Genomic DNA, 24,349 nt, shown 5'->3' with positions numbered 1-24,349 from the left:
AGAGTTACTAAGTAGGCTTTCTGTAAGAGTCCAGTGGGCCGATGCTAAAATGACCTGCACTTACAGAAGCTTGCCAATCATGAAAAAGTAACTTCAATAAATGACGAGCATTTCGACAGCTTCCTAAAACAATTCTAAACTTTTATTTTTTCTAACAAGAGTGAAAAGAAACAAAGGCAACATCGAAATGAAAATGTTTATACACGAACTCACGACAATGCGTGTCTGCAATAGCAATATCAATAATAATAATAATAGAATTAATAGAATCCCAGCAACAAAAGATGAAGATAAAGTGGGTTAAAGAGAGGTTTTGTACAGCTCTGTGGAGGAGGAGGATACAACAGGTAGCTTAACAAAAAGCACAGAAAGAAAATGACCATGATAAAGCAAAACTCTGGGAGGAATAGAGAAAGACTATATGCAGTAACCTGTTTTAGGAAAGTAGCACCAAAACGTAAATGCCTTTGTGTTTTCCATCACACTTTCAAAATATCTTACTAGGTTATTCACAAGGTTGAGTCTCCCTGAACAAAATGCAAGACTCTGTACAAAAAGAATACAGGTGTTATCATGGCAGCAATCCCAGTCTCCTGCTTAACGTCCCCCTCTGCCATTACATCAAGTGTGTGTGTACGTGTGTGTATACCTGGAGAAATTGTGTTATGCAGCACATGGCATCTGACTCTGTTAAGCACAGTTTGGTACACTTATACTGTAAAGACAGACAGCTTAACCACAGGACAAATCCCGTTTTATCCCTCCAAAGGATCGGAGATCTGCACCATTGCACTGTTGATGATTGGAGTATGAAGGGAGTCCATAAACTAAAACTTGAGGAAGGAGTGCAGTGGTTAGAACGAAAGTGGGGAGAGTCCATTTGATGGGTTGAAAATGTGAGCTTATTAAATCTGAGAGTCCTGCGTTTGTCTGTGTCTGGTTCTCCACTCATCCATCATCTGCCCTTTCACAGCTTCAGGAGAACATCTGCAGGAGAATAGAAAGATGTTACAAGATTCGTAAAATCAAATCAGAATCTTCTGCCAAATGGAAATGTCAGTAGTAGTCTGAGAAGGATTACTCCTGACTTGTTTGCTAAAGCTAGCACACTCATGAGCTAAACTGATAAGCTTTATGGGTAACACTTTATAATAACTGCACGCTATGAATCATTAGTTAAGCATCAGTACTTAGTTAATTAATCATTTATGAAGCATTGGCCCCACATTAATAGACATTAGTAAGCAGTTTATAAATACAGCTATAAATGCTTTGTTCTTGATTTATGAGCATGTATATAATATGCTTAATAATCAAATTTTCATACTTTATTAAGGATGAATTCATCATTTCTAAATTAAGGATTACATTACTTACAAACCAGTTAGTTAGGAGTTGTCAGTGGTTCATGAGATCATTTAGAAAGTGTTAGTAAATGATCAATAAACTCTTTGAATGCACATTTATACATCTTATTATTCTGACATATAGTAACAGTCACTTAATTTGTTAATAAATGCTTTTTTAACACACATTCCTGCTGCAATTCATGATTATTAAGGTAGATATAAAACATTTACTAGTTGTCAGTTAACTATTTTTGTGAGCTCATATAAAGTGAGGACTATGTATGCCTTGTGAAGCATTTACAAATGAGAGTTGCATATCACTTCTCAGCTATAATTTTTCTGGAGGTGTGCAGGATTTTTTTTTTTTTCAGAAGTTTATTTTTCATTTTATATTAAATCGTTTTATATTCATTAATATGTACAGTTGTACAGTTTTATTTCTTTTGCATCTTGAAATAAATATTTCTATGTTCTGTATCCCTCTGTGTTGTGTTTTTTTTCTATTTCTGTTTAGAAGATAACTGAGCCTTTAACTCTCATTTGTAAATGCTTTACAAGACATACATAGTCCTCACTTTAGATGAGCTCACAAAAATAGTTAACTGACAACTAGTTAATGTTTTATAACTACCTTAATTAATCATGAATTACAGCAGGAATGTGTGTTAAAAAAGCATTTATTAACACATTAAGTAACTGTGACTATATGTCAGAATAATAAGATATATAAATGTGCATTCAAAGAGTTTATTAATCATTTACTAACACTTTCTAAATGATCTCATGAACCACTGACAACTCCTAACTAACTGGTTTGTAAGTAATGTAATCCTTAATTTAGAAATGATGAATTCATCCTTAATAAAGTCTGAAAATTTGATTATTAAGCATATTATATACATGCTCATAAATCAAGAACAAAGCATTTATAGCTGTATTTATAAACTGCTTACTAATGTCTATTAATGTGGGGCCAATGGTTCATAAATGATGAATTAACTAAGTACTGATGCTTAACTAATGATTCATAGCGTGCAGTTATTATAAAGTGTTACCGCTTTATGTTGTGTATCGGTCACTATTTAAATCTTTCTTACAGCAGGACAAGTTACCTCTGTGTTAATCTCTGGGGTTGTATGTTTGACTGGTCTTGTTTTCTTGCATTCTGAAGCTTCTGTGGATTTAGGTTCACCATCAGCTTTCTGGGTCTTCCTCTTCCTCTTCGAGTCCTTTGACTTACTGCCACGACCTGAGCTCCTCTGCTCCTGCAGTTCAATCTGCGTGACATGGTGCACAATGTAAAGAAATGATAAATAACACGACAACAAAAGACAAAGATGAATAACAAGGTTTCTTTCCGAACTGTTTAAGCCGACAAATTTAACATGTATATTGTGTAGCATTTTTTCAGCTTGCAAACAACTAATAGCCTTTGGTAGGTGACAGATCTGTGTTTATTAATATGTAGCAAGCCATTGCTTGTATGAATAATACATATGAAAGGTGATACCGACAGCTGATTATTCAGATTCCGATACAGATTCTGAAGATGAAATGAATATTTCTAACATTCAGAATGTTATCCCTTCATATATTGACTATTAATATTAAAAATCAAACTGCAGGATATATCGGCCGTGATCATAGTTTTTAACTATGGCCCCATAGCAGATAGTTTGAAAATTGCTTTTATTGACTGATACAGATTATTGTCTGATAAATCGGGTGCATCTCTAAGTAAATTCCTTAGTTCAATCAATAATTTGATGAAAATTTTACAGTTCGAAAAATGTAAATGGCAAATGGAGATACAAGGTTTCCGTACAACACCAATTGAATGATAAAAGGATTAATCAGGAAGCTTCAGTTCAACCATTTTGCAGCCCCAAGAGCCCCTCCCTCACCTGTATGAGCGTGTGCAGGGCATCGTGGGGCGGCGTTGACGCTGCCTGTAGGATCCGGTAAACGATGTGTGTCTGATCAAGCATGACCTCCAGCAGGTCTCCTTCTAGCTGAAGTTCTTCCAGCTGTGCTCTAGTGGATGAGGTCAGCTCGATCACCGGCCCTTTAAGACACGGCAACAGCGACACCAGAGACTCCACACCTGACAAGAGAAGATGCGAAAGGCAAAAAACTGTTAAAGAAGAGCAGGGCAGCCATCTGAAACAGATCAACTACAGCTGATGGAGAGATTGGCGAATGACAGCAGGAACTAACCTGTAACATCATTAATGCTTGGCTTCTGTGCAATTCCATTCTCACAGCCGGTCTACACAGAAAGAGACAAAAGAGGTTTTATATCATGTCACATTACAGTGTTGCTTCATAATATGCCAGATGAGTATTCTGTCATTATTTTTACAAAATAACAGCTGTACCCCTCACCAGTGTGCCATTAGTAGCCTTCTCTTCAATCTTTTTTGGCAAGTTCCCGTCCTCGGTCAGATCAATAACACTTTCTTCCGTTTCCTCCGAGTCCGACAGCACAATTACAGAGTCCCCGTTCAAGTTCTTTTTCTCCTTCGGTTCCTCCTGTTTTATACTGTGAATTTCCTCCTTCACCTGTTGCAGTCTCTCTAGCGCCCCCTGCACATCAGGAGCGTCTAGTGCGTGTTTGGCTCGTCCCTGCCAGTTGATGGCTCTCTCTGTAAGACACTGTAAAGCTTCGCCCTCTGGCAGACGCACCGGTAACCTCTGGAGCGCCACCAGCAGCGCTAAAATAGTTTCCAGGCGTGGCCGCCGGGATCGCTGGCACCGCGGACAAAGAAAACGTGTGTTCCAGTCCCACCAGCAGAGGGGCTTAACTGAATGTGTGTCGGAGGAGCTCAGCAATGCTGGAAAGGACACGCAACCTCCGTGGAACCAGTCTTTGCAAAGGTGGCACCGGTGAAGCAGCGGGCGGGGTGGGCAACCACACACGCACACTGATTGGCTAGAGGTAAGAGAATGGGAGGAGCCACCGTTTTGCAGCATAGGGCTGTCCGAGTTAAGCGCCGTGTCTGTCTCCATGGAGTCACTTCTTCTCCGTTCTATATTTCTGTGGATCTGGTAATCGCCTGATTGTTTTTCAAGGCCGGGTTTAGCTAAATTTACCTGCTGGAGGCGGAGTAGGGCCTCTTTCTCGAGTCGCTCACCCTCTTTGAATGCCATAACCTGGTAATGATGACAAAGACTCAGTCAGCCACAGACTAACCACCACTGACAACATTTCAAGAAAAAATCAGTGTTAACTCACAATAGCCCCTGGGTCTCGGAGGTCCTGAGCAGTGAGACCTAACACATTGACGTCCGAGTCCGCTTCTGTGTCTACAGAGTTCTCCCTCTTCTTGCTCTTCTCCACACATGGACACAACACCTGCACACAACCACAGAGCCAAAGATGATCAAACTAAATCCTAAATGCAAAAAGATACAATGCCACGACAGCGTATTTTCAGGCCTGTCACGATAACTTTGTTTGGCGATAAATTGCATCAGAAATAATTGCGATAGTCGATCTTATTGCCACTTTATAAATATTTTATGCCACTAATTGATGATAATATAATAATGCAAGTACACCCTTTTAAAGAACAAAGACCTTTTAATATAGTATTTGGACATTAGAATGTAAATAATAAATGGAGTGTAAATATTTTAAATAAATAAAACAAACACTTCCAGTCTTGAATTATGATTGGTTGATATATGTTACAAGCCTTTATGATGAAGTTTAGGGTAAGCAGAGCCCTTGATATGTGAACTCATGAGAGGGTCATAATGTGGCTGTCTAAAATACCCTTGCACAATGGAGCACTGAAAAACAATGTCTCTTTATCTGGAATGACTTTTTGACTGCTGTCCCCTACATGAGGTGACCTTCAAAGAACAAAAATGCTGCTTGGAATTAGTCTAAGGTGTATTCATACACATGTCATATTTAACTAAACTGTCTGTAAGACCTCTCTCAAGCTCCTAATGCGGCTTTTGTTTTAATCAGTTGTGTTGATTCAAACAGAGACAGCACGATCGGATAAAATGTGAATCTCCTTCACTTTTATGTGAACAAACGCATATATAAACACAATGGCGATATAACACATCTCCAAAAACTACCGATATCAGGTTTATATATCAAACGATAAATTGAAAAATCTACGATCACAACAGGCCTATATATTTTATCCTGCATATTTAAGAGAGCAAGAAGTGTGAAACGTGTCTCTTCACCTCAAGTAAAGTGTGCTGGGTGTTCTTCTTCAGGAAGGTTTTGCTGGCCTTCTCTCTCCAGGAGTGAGCGCTGGCCACCTGCAGCTCCAGCTGCTTCAGCTCCTCCATCTTCACCGGCAGGTCCCGCCCGATGGCCACCAATCCCTCCAGATCATCCAGACATGGGTAATGCTCGCCGTTCTATCGGGAGAGGACACATGTAATGTAGATCAGCTCAAGTCTATCTCTTGTTTTGTTAAGTCATGTTTTGAAGGCAGTTTTCTGGCATTTAATGTTCATTAAACATGAGCTGCAGCAAGGTGTGTGCTACAATTTATGTAAGCGATAATGTACAGGGAGCCTTTTGTTATCGCAGAAATAAGCCCCGACAGTGTGATCATGATAACATTGAAGGGGTTATTTCGCAATTACAGCTGGCTGCTTGTACATTATCTCGCTTATTACACGGCTACTTGCAACATAAGAAAAAACTGGACATGAAATGTGAATTTTAAATATTTTATTAGCTCTTTTTTACCAGATGCAGACCTTTAGTGAGGCAAAGCCTTTTATGTTTGTTTTTAAGGCAAGAAACAACATTCAAATGTCACAAACAGGCAATTTGGTCAAATCATTTGTAAATATAATGTCATATATGTTATTAAAAGACATATTTATATTTAATTTGTCAAAAAAAAAAACTGCCAAAAAGATTTGCTGCATCCGGGTTACTGTGTGTTATTAGTTTTGAGAGGTTGTTATCTGGAAATGACTAACCTGCAAATGTCGCGACTGGCCAATAAGAAACTTGTTTACACATTCCAGAATGTGTCAATAACGAAATAACAATTTGGAACAGAAATATAATTGGACCAGGAAGTTAGTTATAATTGGACACATATCAAGTTTGATCAACAAAAGCTGCAGCTTCCCCTTGTGTTAGTTCCAATATCTACAGACTGATGTTTTTTCTGAAATGTTTTTCCAAATCGTCTAAGTTATGCGAGCTGTTTTTGTGGACATGATTTACTATCAAATTGAATCCTACCTGGATTTCCTCCAGATCAGTGACCCAAGCGCGAGCACGGCTCAGACAGGCCTGCAGGGACAAGATATTTGGCAGCTGGACTGGTATTAACTGTGCTTCATTCACGATGGCCTCCAGTGTAGAAAGATGATGTTTCTGCCTGCTCATACAAAAAACTTTTAGTGAGAAAGACCAACAAGCTTCAGACATAAAACTAGACTGCGTTTCTCTATCACACCTGTCCTCCAGACATATCTGAGCCTTCTCTTCCCATCTCTCAGCAATGGTCAGTAGCTCCTGTAGTTCAGCCATGGCGGTCTCCACAGACAAGCTCTGGGGTACGTTACAACCCGCCTCCATCAGGTTCCTCAGCACGACCAGAGTCACCTCACCCCCCTCCGGTCCTAACGTCCGTCTGACCTCTCCCAGCCAGCGACCCTGCTCCTGCAGCCCGCTCAGGAGCTCACACGCTGGGGCAACGACGGGTAGAGATGCTCCCTCCTCCAGCAGGGCCTGAATCTCTGAGGCTGCGGGTAAAGGAGAGTCCTGCTTCCAGTCGTCCTTGTTGCTTTTAACCAGAGCTTGTGCACGGGTGTCAAACTCCTCAATCTTCTGCAACAAAGCCTGGTAGAGGAGAAAGCTTGTCAATATTCTTACAGTTATATAGCTTTAGGTCTAAGATCTCTTATTCACTTCTTCCATCTGACCTGCACTTCCTTCAGCGGTGTCATAACACAGGGCAGGTTCTGCATGGTGTCCACGAGGTTCCTCAGCTCCTCCAGACTCATTCTCCTGCTCTGACTGCTGCTAAGGAGCTCCGCGCTGCTGCTCTCGCACTTCTGTATATCTGAGAGGACGGCGTTGAGACGCTGGAGGAGCTCATTATTAGGGAACTTCTTATCAGCTGCCTCTGCTTTCAGAACCTCTAGATCTTTAATCCCTGAAAAAAAGAAGATGTTTCAAAACGGGTCCTACCAATATTAGTGATATACTGCCTGCCGCGATAATAGACTTGTTAACCACTGAGGTCTGATTTTTTGGCGCAGTAAACGGGATGAATGTAGAAATGCAAATGATCTGAACGGGTTGTTGTGTTAAAGCACTGATACCTTAAGTAGGGCCCGTCACAGGCAACATTTCAAATATAGTCAACGTTCCGATGCCATACTCCCTTAGAAGGGCAGAGCCCTTGTAGTTCAGACTTTGGAGTGAACAGGGCATTTGCGTCCCATTATGTAGACGTTTGAAATGCACACGGCAAAGGAAGCGAAGTAATTTCCTCATTATCTTCAGCTGGCATGTTCACGTGAAAACAAATCATTGTTTTCCGTCAGCAGATGTCAACGTTTTAATCGCATAGCTAAAGCATTTGCAAAAAAAACATACATTTTATATTTAAAAAAACTATTTTTAATACATAAACACTACTATATATAAAACTTTTCAGAATGTAAATGTATTGTTTATTTGCAAAGGTTCTATGTTAAGTTATGCCATTAAAACGGACACGATGCTTCGTTGTCACGTGAACTTGCCAGCTGAAGATATTGAGGAAATTACTTCGCTTCCTTTGCCAAGTGCATCCAAAACATCTACATAACGCACAAAAATTGCCCTGTTCACTCAAAAGACTGAACTCCAAGGGCTCTGCCCTTCGAAGGGAGTAGGGCATAGGAATACGAATACATGTAACGTTGCACCCCTATCCTAAAGCCATAAAAGCACTATTTACACCAAACTGACTTGCTTAAGCATTAAATATAAGCAAATATCTCCTTCTGTGAGTCTTCAAAAGTTCTGTGTGTAATTTCCAGAAGTGCAATATAAAATACATAACTATGTGTTGAAAGTGTTTTCATTTTCATTTTCAAATGTTTTTATCACTTTAGGATGAGCTATTTCTATCTACATATACTGCAGGTCCCCTGACATGAAATTCTCCATTTCGTTTCTACAGTAGCCTTAAACGGACAAACTGCTCCACAGAGCTCGTTACGTAAATACCTCCATCGGCAAAGAAGTAAAAACGTGACCAAAGGGTTAGGTGTTGTTACCTATTTTGTTGCCTTCTTCCTGCTCGAGGGCTTCCTTCACTCGGTTGGCCCACGAGTCAAAAGATTCAGCCCGAACTTTTAGCCTATGCAGCATGGCCAAGAGCTCGTCCAGAGTATAGCGATACCTGCACACATAACAAATGAGTCCTATAATCTACACATCTACAACTCTGAATTGATGAGAAAACTAGTGAGACGGGGTGCTGGTTTACCTGAGGTAGAGTTTTTCAGTAGAGCAGGAGCAGAGGTCTTGAGCATGATAGAGGCAGACGAGATGCTCTGGGCAGTTGGAGCACGCCAGGGCCGACAGGAAGCAGGTGGTCTTACACTTGTCACACTGCCTCTCATCATCAGGCAGTAACTCGAAGGCCTCCCTTTCAGATTCCTTAATACCCTGAGAGATGACATCCCGGCTTCATAATTAGTTCCGTTTAAATTTCTTTGTCCTTACTTTATGAATCAATCATTCTTCCCGCTCTTACTCGTTCCAGCAGGCTTTTCCGCAGTTTTCTCTCCTCCTGCACGATGATGAACATTTCCCTGTGCGTGGCGGCTGCCAGGTTCAGATCCAGCTTCTCCGGGCAGGCCGCCATCTTACAGGTGAGCTCCTCGTGAGAGAATACGCAGTAACGCCTCAGCCACCGGTAATGCTCAATACAAGATCGCCCCGTGGGCAGCTGAAGTAGAGACAGACAAAGAAAGATCATCAGTTTATCTTCAGTAAAAGTGCATACTTCCTTAAACTGACTTAAGACTAGAGAACGTTTTGTATTTACCCAGTCTGCAGTGCAGAAGTTGACAGCTTCAGCAAAGTTATATCCCTGATTGAAACCGCTGTGATAGGCTCGCGGAAAAGTGATGACAAACTCCCCAGCACACTGATTGGTGCGCACAACCTGTCATTCAGAGAGGAAGTAGGATCAAATGAGAATCACAACCTTGAAGATTATTTAATAAATTGGCAATTCTTTTTCTATAAAAGTGCTTTGAGGAGCTATGAAGAGTGAACATTAAGTAAAAACGTTTTGTGAAGGAGTTTACAGCCTCTGTACTTTAGGAGCAAAGAACAAAAAGTCAAACAAGGCAGAAATGAACTTCTAAACACAATTTAGTCTGAGAAAAATAACTTGTTCCTTTCAGGCCACATAATGCTTTCTTAAGTAAAGAAGTCTTTTCTTGATTTCAAATGGAATAATATTAAAAGTATTGTTAAATAATGTGTGTATATGTTACGTACCGGTACTCCATGACCCATGAGTATATTTGGGTTCATGATAGTGACCAGCTGGTGAAGCAGGTCTGGCTGGAACTCGAACAGTTCAGGTGTGAGTTTCTTCATCACCTCCTCTAACTTCTCTGCGGATGAAGCAGGCACACCGTACCATGTTTTGGGTTCACCCCTAAAACAGAAAAACAACATCAAGTCAATATGTGTCCCAGTGTGTGAAATCCAGGTTAAAGTCTCACGATTAGGAGCATTAAAGTTGATTTCAAGCATTCATTTCACTATGATTTCACCAACCCTAATCTTTGACATGGCATTACGCAGTCAATAGTAAAGAAAACAAGAATTTCACAGAATGTTCTTGACATCAGTGGTTCTTAAACTTTTTCATAAGTGTAGAATGCACTCATTTGTAGGGCCCCAAATAAAGACTTTTAATCTTAAACCTGGAAATTTAATTAAACCAAAAACATATCATAGGAATGTATCAATATTATCGATAGTGTTATCGCAATTACAAAATTGTCTCAACATCATCACAGTCACATGACTGTTTGAAACGATAGGTCTACTGGGCCTAACATAGCGAATGTTAGAAACAATAACAGATGTTGTGGCGAAGTCCATCTGGTGTAATTATTTTATTTTATAAAAGGGATTTTTAGGTCATTTAAGCACAGATATGATTAGAGGATAAAGAAAAGAGAATGCTTATGGCACGTTTCCAAGTCATCATTTGTCATTTAAAATATAGCAATAAATACCGTACATTGGACTTTACACTGAGGTATTATTCTACAGTGAGATTTTGATATTGTTACATCCCTAACATATTCAGTTATACAATTCTGAAACATGAACACTTTGGGTTGGTGGTCTTATTGTTCTGACGTTTGATTGCATAAGATCTATGATAAACTTTCATAAAATGCCCCCCTGGGTCCATCTTGGGGCCCCCTAGGCCACAGCCCCCAGTTTGAGAACCACTGCTTTACATGACGTTAGATGATTTAAAGGGGACATTTCATGAAAAACAGACTTTTCCATGTTTAAATGCTCAAATCGGGTCTCTTGTGCATCTGCCAACTCAGAAAACGTAAAAAAAGACAAATCATTAACTTTTTTTTATGTGAGCCTATCTCTGCAAGCCTGTGAGAAAACGAGCGCTTCAGAAATCACGCTCTTACTGACATAAGTAGTCGTTCTTATTAAAATATTTCCACCTCTTGTTCTGAACGTGTCCAATTGCGCCGCCGCCATTGTTGTTTTCACATGTGTGAAGTTCCAACACGATGGCAAAAGCAGCAAAGCTTACGAACTGTTGTGTTGTTGGCTGCACAGAACAATGTTCCCACACTCACGGGAAACAAGAGAGCGATGGATTTATTTAGTTTTCAATGGAAATCATCCACACTGAACGAGGCAAAGCTGCAAATAAAGACATTGTAAGTACCGGTATTTTTAAAGTAAAACCCTGGGACCTGCGGTAACTTTAAAGTAGATAAAATGTCACTGTGACACGTTCACTATTAGAATGCGATGTCTGTGGCCTGTAAACATGTGTCGGGACTGTTCTGTGTAAAGTTAATTTGACTTTGAGAAATAGCGATGCGTTCGTCTCAAATATCTTCACCTCAGAAAACTGTGTGTATGGTTTGTAAACACGGAACGCGGTTCTCTCTCCCTAATGTGGTCGTGACCAGACAGGCTTCGCGAATGGCACTGGGGGGAAACCGGTGTGCTTATCGGAAACAATGTGTTTGGTGTTCAAATATGAGAACTTGTTTCTCGTTCGCTTACTGCACAGTTTCTGCTGAAAAGGTGGCGGAGACTAGCAGCTCTCTTGCATTTAAAGAGACACACACACCAAAACAACACGTTTCTCCTCAAAGTGCAAAAGTGGGCATGTAGCGGATGGTATATTAAAAGATCTGTGTTTTTTTTTTAGCTAAAACTTCACAAACACACTCTGGGGAGACCAGAGACTTATTTAACATCTAGTGAAACCATTCGAAAAACCTCTCCTTTAATGTAGAAGAAGGTTAATCACACAAAAAAGACTTTAACTGGGTTTTAAATCTGGTTTGTGTTAGAATCTCAACTGATGATGCAAAATCATTATTATTTTAATGTATTCTATGAATATTCTTTTGCCATTGTCTGCTTTATCATCTCAAATATTTCTACTTAGGATACCATTTTATGACCTTTCCCCATCTGATGCTTTAAAACAACCAAGCTGTTTTGTGTGCTTCTTTGCCTTTAAGAAACACCTTGACATCAAAATAGTACGAAGGTTTTAAATGACAGAACTTAAGTTTTTGCGTGAACTGCCCCTTTAAAGGTTTAAGAAGATTACTAGCCACGAGCAATACTAGAAAAGCTTCATTTTAACATCACACCCTTCTATGTATTACCAGTGTAAATAGTTGATGGAGTAACTCCAATGGTCCTCAATGTGCCAGCAGAAAGCCGAGAACACCATGCCAACATACAGCCATGGCACTTTCATGCCCGAGATATCTGCATTGATGTGGCACAATACTGACTGCTCCAACACTGGCATAACGTTCAGATTCCAGCCGCTGCGGGCATACTCCTACAACAGGTACACAGAGACATTAAAACAACCATTCTGATAGACCAAAAGAGAGAGAAAATAAAAACAATAGCATACCTCTTCCTCCACTGTTAAAAGTCTCTTCCCGTCGTTCATAGGGAAACCACTACCAAATTCTTTCGAGTGAATATCCGCTCCATATTCAACGGTTACGTCTTCCTCAATACTGCTTACCAACCTCCAGAATTCCTTTTCCACAAGTTCTGTAGGAACCATCTACAATAAACAGAGTAGGATCAAACACATTTGCTTAACCAATCCAATGAGCTCATCTGGATGACTGTGGAACACAGGACCGACACTCACGTGGACAGGCATGTTGAAGTAGTCGGCTTTGAAAGTGTCGGCCATCTCACCGAAGCTCTGTAACGTGTACTCGCGCGTGGCCTGTTCGAACCCAAATGCCTCTGAAGGCTTTTTACACTCCTACTCAGAGAATGAATGTTTAAGGTTAACCTCTGAACTACAAACTAACCCACGCTGGGAACACATTTCACAGTTTATGCATTACAGTTACATTACAGTAGTAATATTCATGTTTTTATCATTTGTATTGTCTTCCAACAAAAGCAACAATAATTCCCCTGGACTGTCTCACCTCTGCTATACATTTAGGACAGCGCCAGTTCCCTTTGGGCGGGTCAGTGAGTGGAGGTATCAGACAGAACGTGTGGTAGTTATCGTCACACCCATCACAGAGCAGCAACTTCTCATCCTCGTCCCCACGTCCACACATCCGACATACAAATGAGTCCACCTAACAGAGACATCCGTTAGAATGTGCGGAACAAAAGTTTGGGTTGCAAAACACATTCTTGAGTCTCAGATAAAAGATAATTGGAGAAAATAAAAATGGTAAAACAAAGCTTAAAAAACTGTATTTAACAAAACGTGGAAAGCATGTTGCCTTAAGAAACCTTTAGTTCACTTGGTTTTGGACTGGAAATGCATAGAAATTGTCTAAATATGAAAAGTTGAGGATTTTGCATCTTTACTAACAAAAATTAAAGATATTTAAATATACAAAGATACGAAACAGATATTTTGAAAAATGTTGTTAACTGGACCCCATTCACCTGCATTGGTTTTGTGTCCATACAATAGAAGTGAATGGGGGCCAGTTCTGTTCGTTTACCAACTTTCTTCAAAATATGTTCTTTTGTGTTCTGCGGAAGAAAGAAAGTCATAAAGGGTTGAAATGACAAGAGGGTGAGTAAATGATGACAGAATTTTCATTTTTGGGTCAACTATCACTTTAATGAGGTCATCTCAAACATTTGTGCTTAATTTCCTCATTTTTAACCGACAAAATGTATTGCGCCGAAACCACCCACAATCAAGTTTTACGGGAATTTTCACAATCCTTCTTACTCCTAAAATGAAAGCGATAGTTGACCCAAAAATGTCAATTCCTTTATTATTTACTCACACTCGTGTCATATCAATCCTGTATGAGTTTCTTCTGAAGAACACAGAAGATATTTTGAAGATCGATGGAATACCAAACAACACTGACTTCAGTTGTATGGACACGAGACATTCCTCAAAATTTCTTTTTTTGTGTTCCCACAAGAGTCATATACAGGTTTTGAACAACATGACAGTGAATAAATGACAGAATTTTCATTTTTTGGTGAACTGTCTAATTAAAACAGATTCACTATTATACCTTGAAAATGTATTTATATTTAAACTAGAGCTGTTGAAGTTGGTTACCAAGATGTTGTGAGTGCATTGCTAGTTGGTTGCATGGCCCAATTTAACATACCATGACTGAAATCCTTAAAATATCATGTAAAACAGACAATATGCTCACTCAAACTTACAAATTGTGTGTTACTAAGGTTGCGTCTGAGCCTCATAGTCATCTTAGTACAGGGTTCATCACTGGAGTCATTGGAAACATGAATGCGACTTTTGTCATCGTCAACGTCCTCCTTGATGATGAGGTTTGGGGGCGGTGGGGGAATGTCAGGATCTAATTTTGTAACTGGTGTGTCTCCAAGTTCCTCTTTAACAGATGCGCTGGCAGAGCTGTCACGCACTATCACCGTCTGCGGAACCGTCTGCGTCAGTTCACCATCTGCAAATACATCACATAAGATTCTAAACAACCGCCACATTTGTAAAGGATGTGACCATGTATTTAAGATCTAGTTAGTGATCAACTCCATGTGTTTTTTATAACACCTCATGCACATGAAAATGACAGGTTTGAACCTTTCTTCCTCGTTTTGTCTCGAGGTACAAGACCAAGCCCCATCATTTTAGGCCCTGCCCCGTAGATCTGAAGTTTCTTCAGCTCTGGGTTCTTCTCTATGTCCTCCTCTGTAGGCTCCGGCTAGTGGGCAGAAGTAAAAGTTGGTAAGGGATCTATGGGAACAAAGGTGACGATATTTCGGCAGACAAACAATGGCCTCTGAGTCTTCCTCTTTCCACTATTTTAACACATAATGTGACTTCCACTATACTAAACCTAGGTTTTACCATCTAGGCGTCCTGATGCTGAAATTAGTACCTGAAAAGCTGAAGGGCGAGTCTACTGATTTTTCCACTTTCTCAAACTATCTAAGACTGTAAAGCTCAGACTACAATGCAAACCAAACAGAGTTATTACAAAGCTAAATGCTTAAGACATCACAGTACACATGCATGGAGTTAGTTTTGAGCCTGAATTTACTGCTATTAAGCATAAGAAGCAATTATTCATCAAACAGTTCAATAATCGCTGAACCGGTCATGAAATGGTCTACGGCAAAATAGGGCTGGGCGATGTAGGCACATAAAAAAATGCTCTGTATTTACATATTTACACTTTCAAAAACACTTCAACCAAAAGTACATTCAAAATCTTTAATGCTAGAAGTCAAGTCTAATATGCTTAATACTAAATAAGAAATAAACAACACAAAATAAATAAATGACAATATTTACCTAGATTTTTATAAACTTTCAATGTCAGTAAAATATTCAACAACAAAAATAAATTAAACATCACCAACTTGCCAGTTTTCACACTTTCTGCTAGAATGCACTACACAATTTGATCAGATGGTCTAAATTTATGGGCCGGATGAATACGTGCCAAAAGTCTGCCCTAGTCTTAAGATTTCGAATCTACCCAAAACTGCATATTTCACGATGTGAGCCTGATTTTTTGCTTCAGACTTTGATTCAATCCATTCGAAGGATATCAAAAGATGTCTTATACTTTGAGCCAATTTTAGAATGCATATATCGTGACTCCTGCTTTAATTCAATGCATTTAGATGGTTTGCTTTCTTTTGTGATTCAGCGCACAGAATCACTACAATAACCACTGGGTTTATCCCTAGCACATCCATGTTTGTTTCATCGGTCACAAGGTGTGTGTTTCCATGAGTTTGTTGTGTTTAGAACAAATGTGAAAGTAATTAAGTATAAGATACCCAGTCCATTCACAAAGTTGTAGCAAGTTTAATGATGCCTGCCGTTTTTAAAATGTTAAGTTGTGAAGTTTTTACCAGCCATTACGTTTAAATCATAGAAACGGCACTAAAACATACATAAAGTCGTTTCAAAATTATTTTCAACTGTTTTGAATTGACTATTTATAGGTATGCGTTTAGCTAAAATGATCATTCCTGTTTCATTTTGTGAACTACTAACAAAATTTCGAAACAACATTTTTTTTCTAGACGCATTTCTTTGCAGAAAATGAAAACTGGGAAACAAAATAAAATAAACAGAAAAGATGATTTGTATTTTTTTTACCTCAAATACGGCAAAGAAAACAAGTTCATATTCACTTTTAAGCAATTCAACAGTAATATTTGCACATGAATTTAGGAAAATATATAAATATATAAATATTTTTCATATATGATAACCACGAGACATCTAGAACTGCTGATTAAATGAAAACTTGGAATGGTCTCTAGAATTTTTTCTGCAGCTGTTCGTAATGATTGAAAAACATTTGTTCAAATGACTCCAATATTCATGATGTTGCATAAATTATCCCAATATCATCATGCACATTCAAGATTTCGCCCAGCCCTAACTGCTATAAATATGCATATGCAATGAAAGTAGGTGGTGTAAGCATTACGGCCAGAGAAAGTCTATCAATCATGTGAAACAAACAATGGAAGCAAAACGATTCCCAACGTTCCATTCACGAAACCCGTTATTCTGAAAAAAATTTTTTGCCGTGTTATCACCCAAGCAAAAACAACTTTTCACATGTGACAGCAAACACAGATTGAACATTATGAACCTGCCATAAAGTAAAGAGCAGCAATAAACCATATCATTACACAGAACATCATATATTAGAGAGTAAAAAGCAGCCCAAAGAGGGGCAACCACAACCACCACCAAAGAAGAACCACGCAGGCCAGCTTTGCTTAACACATGGAAAGACAAGCAAAGTGTGTTAGATGATTGAGAAACGTAAGACGGATGCACAGAGAAAGAGAGACGAGAAACAAGTTTTATTTTCCTACTAAATATTAAATACCCAGCGTGAACGACAAAAGGTCATAGAGGGATCAGGGAGTTCACGACGTTAGCAAAAGTATAGAAAGAGAAGCGAAGGGTACGGAGGATAGAAACCAGGGAGGGAGAGAGAGAGAGAGAGAGAGAGCAAGAGCGAGGCAGTACCGAGGAGATGTGTTGAGAGCCAGTTGTAAGAGGATGGTGAGTTGGATCCTCTGGACCCTGCATGGGAGACAACAACCATAACAAAATGGAATCCAGAGACACAGAGGGGGGAATAAAATCAACAACAACCATGTACGACAGAACAGAGTCAAAGTCTGTGCCACCATGGCAATGTAAAGAGAGCTTTATTAAAGTCTAGTATTAAAGGGAGAATGTTGTTCCAAACCGCTATGACTTTCAGGTCAACAAAGGTTCAGGGCACCGTTCGATTTTATTGTAAAGCAAAAAGTAGAATCAACTTTCACCGTCTTTTGGACATAACTGGGTTTGGAACGACATGAGGAAGAGGAACTGCTCATTGAAACTTCACCAAAGAAACATCAAATGAACCCTTTATATGTAAATTGGCATTTTGTAAGGCTTAAAATTTAGTTCGGTTGTTAAAAAAAGACATTTTACGACGAAATGTAATTGCAATAAAAATAAGAAAACTAAAGAAATGTAACAATGTCTTTTTCTCTTAGATTAGTGAACTCTAAATTATTATTGTCTGAGCTTCTGGTGCTACAGACACATTAATTTGATATATTATTGCTAATGCTATGAATCCATTGACCAAGCTAATGGGCAGGCAAATTAAACCACCAAACACCCGCAAAATAAAATCTGCCACAATGATGGAATGATTGATGAGAACGGCTATAAAGAAATGGTAGGTTATGGGCAATGGTTTTACGTAAAGACACAAAGCGACATAACAATGTATGTATGAATGAGGAGAAAGTCGAACACAAAGCTACAAAGATGAGAAGCAGACATTAATGCTGTTTTAAATAGCACAGAGAGCAAAGCATGCTGGGAAGTGGCTTGAAGCATTTCTTTAAAGTCAAAATTTAAGTTTGCAAGGAGTAAGATTACTAGAAAACTTAAGGTGGTTTGGACTAGTTTAGTAAACTAATAGCTGAAATGAATAAAGCATTTGTGACAACAAAATGTCAAATATTGATTTCAACATACCAAACACAATTTATTAGCCTAAATATTACATGCTCTGGTTGAAAATCTTTCCTACATTATGTTCAAATTAGGGTTGGTGGACGATGACATCAGGGGGCGGGGTCAGTGTAGGCTGTGTGTGTGAGATAAGTCCACTGCGCAGGACACGCGGCGCTGATGTTTCACGCTGCCAATGCGGACGCGCAAAGTTTGTGTCGTCATTAACAAGTTTACACACACACAACGTGAGCACATTACTACGATTCACTGTTTGCGTTCACTTTCTACGTCTGTCTCAGTCTCGCACACAAACACACTCGTGTCACGCAGCTTATAAATCATATTTAACTGCTGATAAGCATGAATGGACTAGCTAGACACATGCGCAGAATGTCATGTTTTGGGAATGTGCCGTACTCCTGATGACGATAATTGCGTCATGCAGGGGATGTCATCGTCTGTTGGCCCAATCCTAGTTCAAATGTTGCTAGTTGTAAGAATGCTATATAATTTAATTCTGTTTATTAAATTTTTTACAGAGTGAGATGATGATGAAATTTCAAAGCTATAACAAATATTAACAAAAAACATATTCTATAAAGTGAAGAACATTATTGAAGTCCTTTCGTAGGTCCATAGTTGTCACTCACCTCAGGCTGAAGACGATTGGCTCTTCGTCCATAAGTGCTCATTTTGGATGGCTGAACCGATTGGCGGAGAGGAATGGAATGAGGTTTGTATTCTTTATCTACTTCCTCGCTTTCATAAAGCCTGGGCTTACTTGGCTGGAAACACAAAACACACACCTGGATGTCAAACGTGAACTGAAAACCATGTTTACTTACTTACTATTTATTCTATTCACCTCTGCTGCTGCCTTCTAAAAAAAAAAGCATTAGCTCTTGCTATTTGTTATACTTGAAAATAAAAAACTTATTAAAAGTTTGCAGTATGTTTCTCCAATAGCCTGACACTTCAGAAACCAGAAGATTTGGTTTAATTTAGTATCATTTGGTTATGACATAATTTACAAACACTTTACCGGTAAACTGGCTCCAGATTGGAACACCTCAAACGGATATACAATCCTCTCATAGTGTGACCTCAGGAGAGAGCCGATGTTTTTGCCTGGAGGATAACCAAGTTTCTGTGCCACGCGTGCCCACCGTCTCTCTTTACTCACCGCATCGAACCCCCCCTCATCTGTAACAATCTACCAACACAGAACACAAGCAATGTTGTCAGGACAAAACAACTCATCCTGAGCTACAATAAACCCCAAAGTTTGTACATGTATTCAGATTTGGGCTAGGTGATGTGAGGATGTTATCGTATATCTCCGATGTCTTGCAAATATCCCAATGTCGATATCATCAAGAAGATACCAGACGATAATTGATAATAACGGAAATTAGAGGATTTTGGAAACGCTGTTTTGTTCGGTCAGTTGAATGTGCTGCTATTTTCTGCCGGTCGCTGCACAGATAGACCAATAGAAACGCGAGCTGCATCGGCAAAGCTAAACCTCACGCTCGTGGGGCTGTAACGGTGTTCGAATTGTCCCACCCTGACCGATTTTCTTACTGCAGGGGGAAAATTTTATATAATCTGAAACACATCGACGAAATAAACAGGTAGGATGATTTTACAATGCAAAACACCTTGTCAGATAGTCCAAGCATCTTAAAATAAACACATCAAATAAATTTACAACGTAAATACCCGGTCAGATTATCCTACCAGCATAAAAGAAACATGTAGAATTAATTAACACCGCAACACACAATCAAATTATTCTATACGTATTAGATAATATGCAGAATGATTTAACAACAAAAACACATTATCTTATTCCCGTAGAAGTATAAAATAAACAGGTAGGATGATTTTATAGCGCGAAAAAAGATGTAACATTGATGTGCGCATCCCTGGTAGGACAATCTGATGGGTAGGATGAAATTTCAGGACACCTGCAGCAACATTTTACTACTGCATAAAAGCTTTATGGTTTATCTACGCGCTTAACTTGATGAAAGAAGTCACTGCAACCCTGGTTTGTGCACGTGGTGCGCCTGTGTGTGTGTGTGTGTGTGTGTGTGCACGCCTGCGTGTTTGTTTGGCACTTGGCGGGGGTGCGGAATGAATTCCAGTCCCGGTCCGTATCAGCAGATTAATCGTCTGCGCAACGTTGCATGAAGTCAAACACACCCGATATTACCGGATATCGCAGTGATTTTAAAGTCGATTATCGATATTGTTTTTTAAACACATCCCCCAGCTCTAATGCAGATGTGAGTCTACAATGGCATTTGACTTGACTCGCTTTTGTTAAAAGCTTGTGTTCAGGCATAAAACAGGATATGCACCAAGAAAACACAAAGTGTCACTTGTACCATACATGGTTGCAATGAAGAAGGTTGAAACTAACCTTAGCCAAGCTGAACAGATCTAGAATACGTCGTTCTATGTTGGGGATCTTCAGAGAGGAACCTTGGATCTCCCAGAATTTGGCAATTCTGTCCAGATAATTTAGCTTCACTCGTGTCTCAGCCTAAAAAAATAAACACGTGCACTGCTTAGTAAACAGAAGAACACATGGGTCATGTGTGACCCGATAAGAAATGATGTACAGAAAAGAGTTCAAGAGGATGCAGATCTGACCTCCAGCTCATTGAGCCTCTGAATACGTGGTGTGAAACGGAAATTGTCAACCTCCACAGCAAACGGTGGCTGCCAGTCCTAGAAACCCGACAAAAAAAGCTATTTAGTAAAAACATCAACACAAAAAAAAGAAACGTGTCACAATAAAGAAATAATATGATTACAGGAGGCGGTCGAATCTTGCATATTCCAGACTTCTCTGCTATTGGACGGATTTTGGCGATATATCCAAGCGGATCTGCAAACTCCTCCCATGACGGTTCAAACACTGGACATTCCGGCGGTGGAACAAACTCATCCCCTCCATCCATTGCTCTGAAATCAAACAACTAACATTAGAATCTAATAGATACATCAACATTTATGAATTTAAATTTTCCAAACCTGCATTAATTTCTTTGTTCTGCTTAACAGAAAGGAAGATATTTGGAAAAATGTCAGTAACCAAACAGATCTTATCCCCCATTTTTCTGCCATAGTATACAAATACTATGGGAGTCAAAGGGGATGAGATCTGTTTGGTGACTGACATTCTTCCGAATATCTTTCTCTGTGTTCATCAGAACAAATAAATGCATCCAGGTTTGGAAAAACCTCAAGGTGAGTAAATGATGACAGAATTTTCATTTTTGGGTGATCTTTCCCTTTAAAGCCATCTCAGCATCTTACGCTATATTCATGGAGAGATCTAGTCAATCTATGTTATACACAAGTTGGGGAGACAGTAGAGATTATGAACAAAGCACATGCATATTTAAATCAATAAAATACTGAAATTAAATTAGTTAAAATTGAGAGGAATCTATTTGGCATAAACCTTTTATAACATATTTTTTTCAATAAATGAGGCACACTAGTTTTATTTCGGTATCTATAACAACTATGTTTATGTTAATAAAAAGTTATTTGTGTTACGTTTTTAAAACATATATGTTGTCAAACAAAACTATTCTGAAACCTAGGAACATGTGAAGGATCAGGTCACAACACCACAGCTAGATTCATGTAGCACAGCCCACATTCAAGTACATAAAACAATCGAAATACTAAACAAACATCAATATTATGGAAATGGACCTGATAATACACACACCATACAAAAAGTATCCTGCCTCAAGCACTTTGATATGATAAAACGCTGTACAAAAGAAACCCAGGAACCATGTAAAGACAATCACCCCAATTCATCCGCTATGCAAGCATAATGTTATTCTATCTTATTTAGAATCGCTCTGCGTACAACATGAAAGTAAGAGGAGACTGTTGACCATGTTTGGCAAACTTGTGATGTTCCTCATTTGTGAGGTACTTTAGCTAAAGCGACTGCTACAACATAACATGTAAACATGATGTAAAATGTAAGATCATGTCTTACTTATGAAATCCCCAGACTCTGACTTTGTCTTCCTGTCTGTCTCTAACCTCACAGAAAGTGGGGGAGGGAGGTAAACATGCAAATGTGGGCCTTGTCTTACTTATACAACACAAATAATGTGTTACAAAATATACACTGACTGGTGTAATAAAAACGAACAACTATAATGAGATAATAACAATAACCCATATCTTATAAGGCTTGCTGGATAGTACAATCTCTAAATAAATAAAAGATATAGGAGTTTGTGGCATCGTCCATTTTTACATGAAACGGCAACAAAAAAAGACCACGTGACGAATTCATACACACTTTATTTTCCAAGCTCGCAACGGTTATATTTACTGCTGGTTCTGTCTGATCAACGTTGATCATATAAAATGAGTATTCTTATTATAAACAAAAGGCCCTATTGTCTCCTTCAAAAGATGTTAGATAATTCGATGTATTAATAAAATATCAATAACACAACACTGGTGTCTATTAACCAAGCAGACACGTACATTGTCATCTAAATACAAATGCAAAACCAGATGAGTTTTAAATCAATGGTCAGTCTGTGAAATTTAATAGGATGTATCAAAACTAGTGTACAACACTACCTAGACAGCAATCTTACATAATGACACTAAACTAACGTTAGACAAAACGCCATCAAATAAACGTTATAGTCTTGATACCGTGATGCCAAAAAGTAGAAACCTCGCCTGATTTAAACATGCGACCATAATCCCAAATTTCCTGTAGCTTTAGCTTGCTAACCGGCCTCATTTCGCACGAGGGCTTAAGAACTTTTAAACGTAATTAAAATAGTGAACAATCTATCCAAATTTCGCGAAGTGACTTTAAAGACAAATTTGCTAAAGTAATGTGCACTGAAGACTTACTAGGAAAGGAGTTTTATGAATTAAGACGATTAGCTGTCCGGCTAATGATCAAAACAATGAATCCACCATCCGTGTGTCAGCAAACCCACAACACATCTAACGTCAACGTAACAAGCAACTAATGAACCGACAGTTTCGTAAAAAACCTTCCAGAAACTATAAAACAATTTAACAAAAAACATAGCTTGGCAACAGTGAGTAAGAAGTAACAGCGAGGCTTAATTTAAAGGGAATGACTTTTTGAGTTTTCATAATACTGTGGTTGTTTAAGATCGCGGTTATATAAATGGTGTAACTATATTGATCACCCCACGACAACACCCGCTATAACGAACACGGTTTTCACAAATGAACACACATTTAGACATCAGCAAACACATCTGTGTGACTCTCAGTCTTACATTTCTGTAATGGGCGAGTTCTTCAAACACTGTGTTCTTCGGTGTCGCCTCTGAATGGTAAATAGGACGGTGTGTTTTATTGTTTGTGTTTTTCGGGTGTCTCGTAAGACGATCACAGGGTCTATTGTTCGGTAGAGGGTCAGTCTCTGGGTGGCAGTGGCTCTGCGGCCTCCTCGATCAGCCCATCCCAGCGCACACACGTACACATATACACACACACTCTCGGACGGTTATTAGGGTGATAATCGCGGAGATCTTCTTTTTCAGCGGACTCCTACACGTCCCGTGTAAGTCGATGTTTTCTTTACAATAATTGTTTCGTCAGAACGCATACAATTCGCTGTATCCCCAGTGTTATTTTCCTCGTCACCTATCCCCCGTTCATCCTGTCTGAACTACACGCCATCTTGGTTTCATCACGACCTAAGCACAACTCTCTCAAGATCCATTGATCTCAGTTGGGAAAACATGCACTTGACTGGATGCGAGAAGTGTCTCATCCCTCCACGCTTCTCGTTACACGGAAACTAGTCCCTGTACGCATTAATTTAAAGGGAGTCGGAGATAAACGATTAACAGACACATTACAGCAAACACATAGTAATCGTACGCGTATGTTAAAAGCAGACTAAACGACGTGAAATGTCGATTTGCGTGTAGTTGAACAAGTGATGCAGGTAGATGAGCGGACGTGACGCGGAGTGATATTTCACCTCTTTCTTAAAGAAGTAGATCCAGTTTGTTAGATTTGCGCAGAAGAGGTCAGCACAGTGCGAAAACTAAAATGGTAGCGACAACTAGTGGCAAAACATAAAAAATATGTTGAGTAAGTCATGACAAGCTTAGTGAATAAAAGACACAAACACCTGCAAGTTTGTTTTTCATTGCGAGGACACTTTATATATTTTATTCATAATTTTAG

At 39.2% G+C, this 24,349-nt stretch overlaps 1 protein-coding gene across 5 annotated transcripts; it reads right to left on the bottom strand.

Annotated features, from left to right (window-relative positions):
* Window positions 1–124: 124 nt before the first annotated feature.
* On the bottom strand, window positions 125–24,099 carry kdm5c (lysine (K)-specific demethylase 5C). 5 transcript variants are annotated; one of them, XM_056773157.1, is made up of 29 exons: window positions 23,428–24,099; window positions 20,929–21,079; window positions 20,765–20,842; window positions 20,532–20,654; window positions 19,146–19,316; window positions 18,754–18,888; window positions 17,108–17,164; window positions 14,684–14,804; window positions 14,290–14,546; window positions 13,540–13,629; window positions 13,062–13,220; window positions 12,770–12,889; window positions 12,521–12,679; window positions 12,261–12,442; window positions 9,856–10,018; window positions 9,395–9,514; window positions 9,101–9,295; window positions 8,831–9,012; window positions 8,619–8,743; window positions 7,272–7,504; window positions 6,803–7,188; window positions 6,586–6,724; window positions 5,559–5,738; window positions 4,585–4,704; window positions 3,735–4,502; window positions 3,567–3,618; window positions 3,254–3,453; window positions 2,462–2,626; window positions 125–987 (listed from the first exon to the last, which is right to left on the bottom strand). In XM_056773157.1, exons 2-29 carry the CDS (start codon window positions 21,073–21,075, stop codon window positions 976–978), a joined length of 4,839 nt encoding a protein of 1,612 aa, XP_056629135.1. In that variant the 5' UTR covers window positions 21,076–21,079; window positions 23,428–24,099; the 3' UTR covers window positions 125–975. The 5 variants fall into 5 exon arrangements, with proteins under 5 accessions (XP_056629135.1, XP_056629136.1, XP_056629138.1 ...); XM_056773158.1 differs by lacking the exon at window positions 23,428–24,099 and adding an exon at window positions 23,027–23,355; XM_056773160.1 differs by lacking the exon at window positions 17,108–17,164 and having other exon boundaries at window positions 23,428–24,098.
* Between the last annotated feature and the right edge of the window lie 250 nt (window positions 24,100–24,349).

The sequence above is a fragment of the Triplophysa dalaica genome, chromosome 18 (genome assembly GCF_015846415.1).
Source record: "Triplophysa dalaica isolate WHDGS20190420 chromosome 18, ASM1584641v1, whole genome shotgun sequence".
NCBI classification, from domain to species: domain Eukaryota; kingdom Metazoa; phylum Chordata; class Actinopteri; order Cypriniformes; family Nemacheilidae; genus Triplophysa; species Triplophysa dalaica.
The sequence above is the reverse complement of the archived record's forward strand: the minus strand, read 5'-3'. Positions and strand labels throughout refer to the sequence as shown.

Coding starts and splice junctions, on each gene's coding strand:
- kdm5c (XM_056773157.1), bottom strand. CDS start 21,075: ATGGATGGAGGGGATGAGTTTGTTCCACCGCCGGAATGTCCAGTGTTT. Junction 13,221..13,539: donor TGGACACAAAACCAATGCAG/GTGAATGGGGTC, acceptor TGTCTCTGTTAG/GTGGACTCATTTGTATGTCG. Junction 6,725..6,802: donor CAGATATGTCTGGAGGACAG/GTGTGATAGAGA, acceptor TTGTATGAGCAG/GCAGAAACATCATCTTTCTA.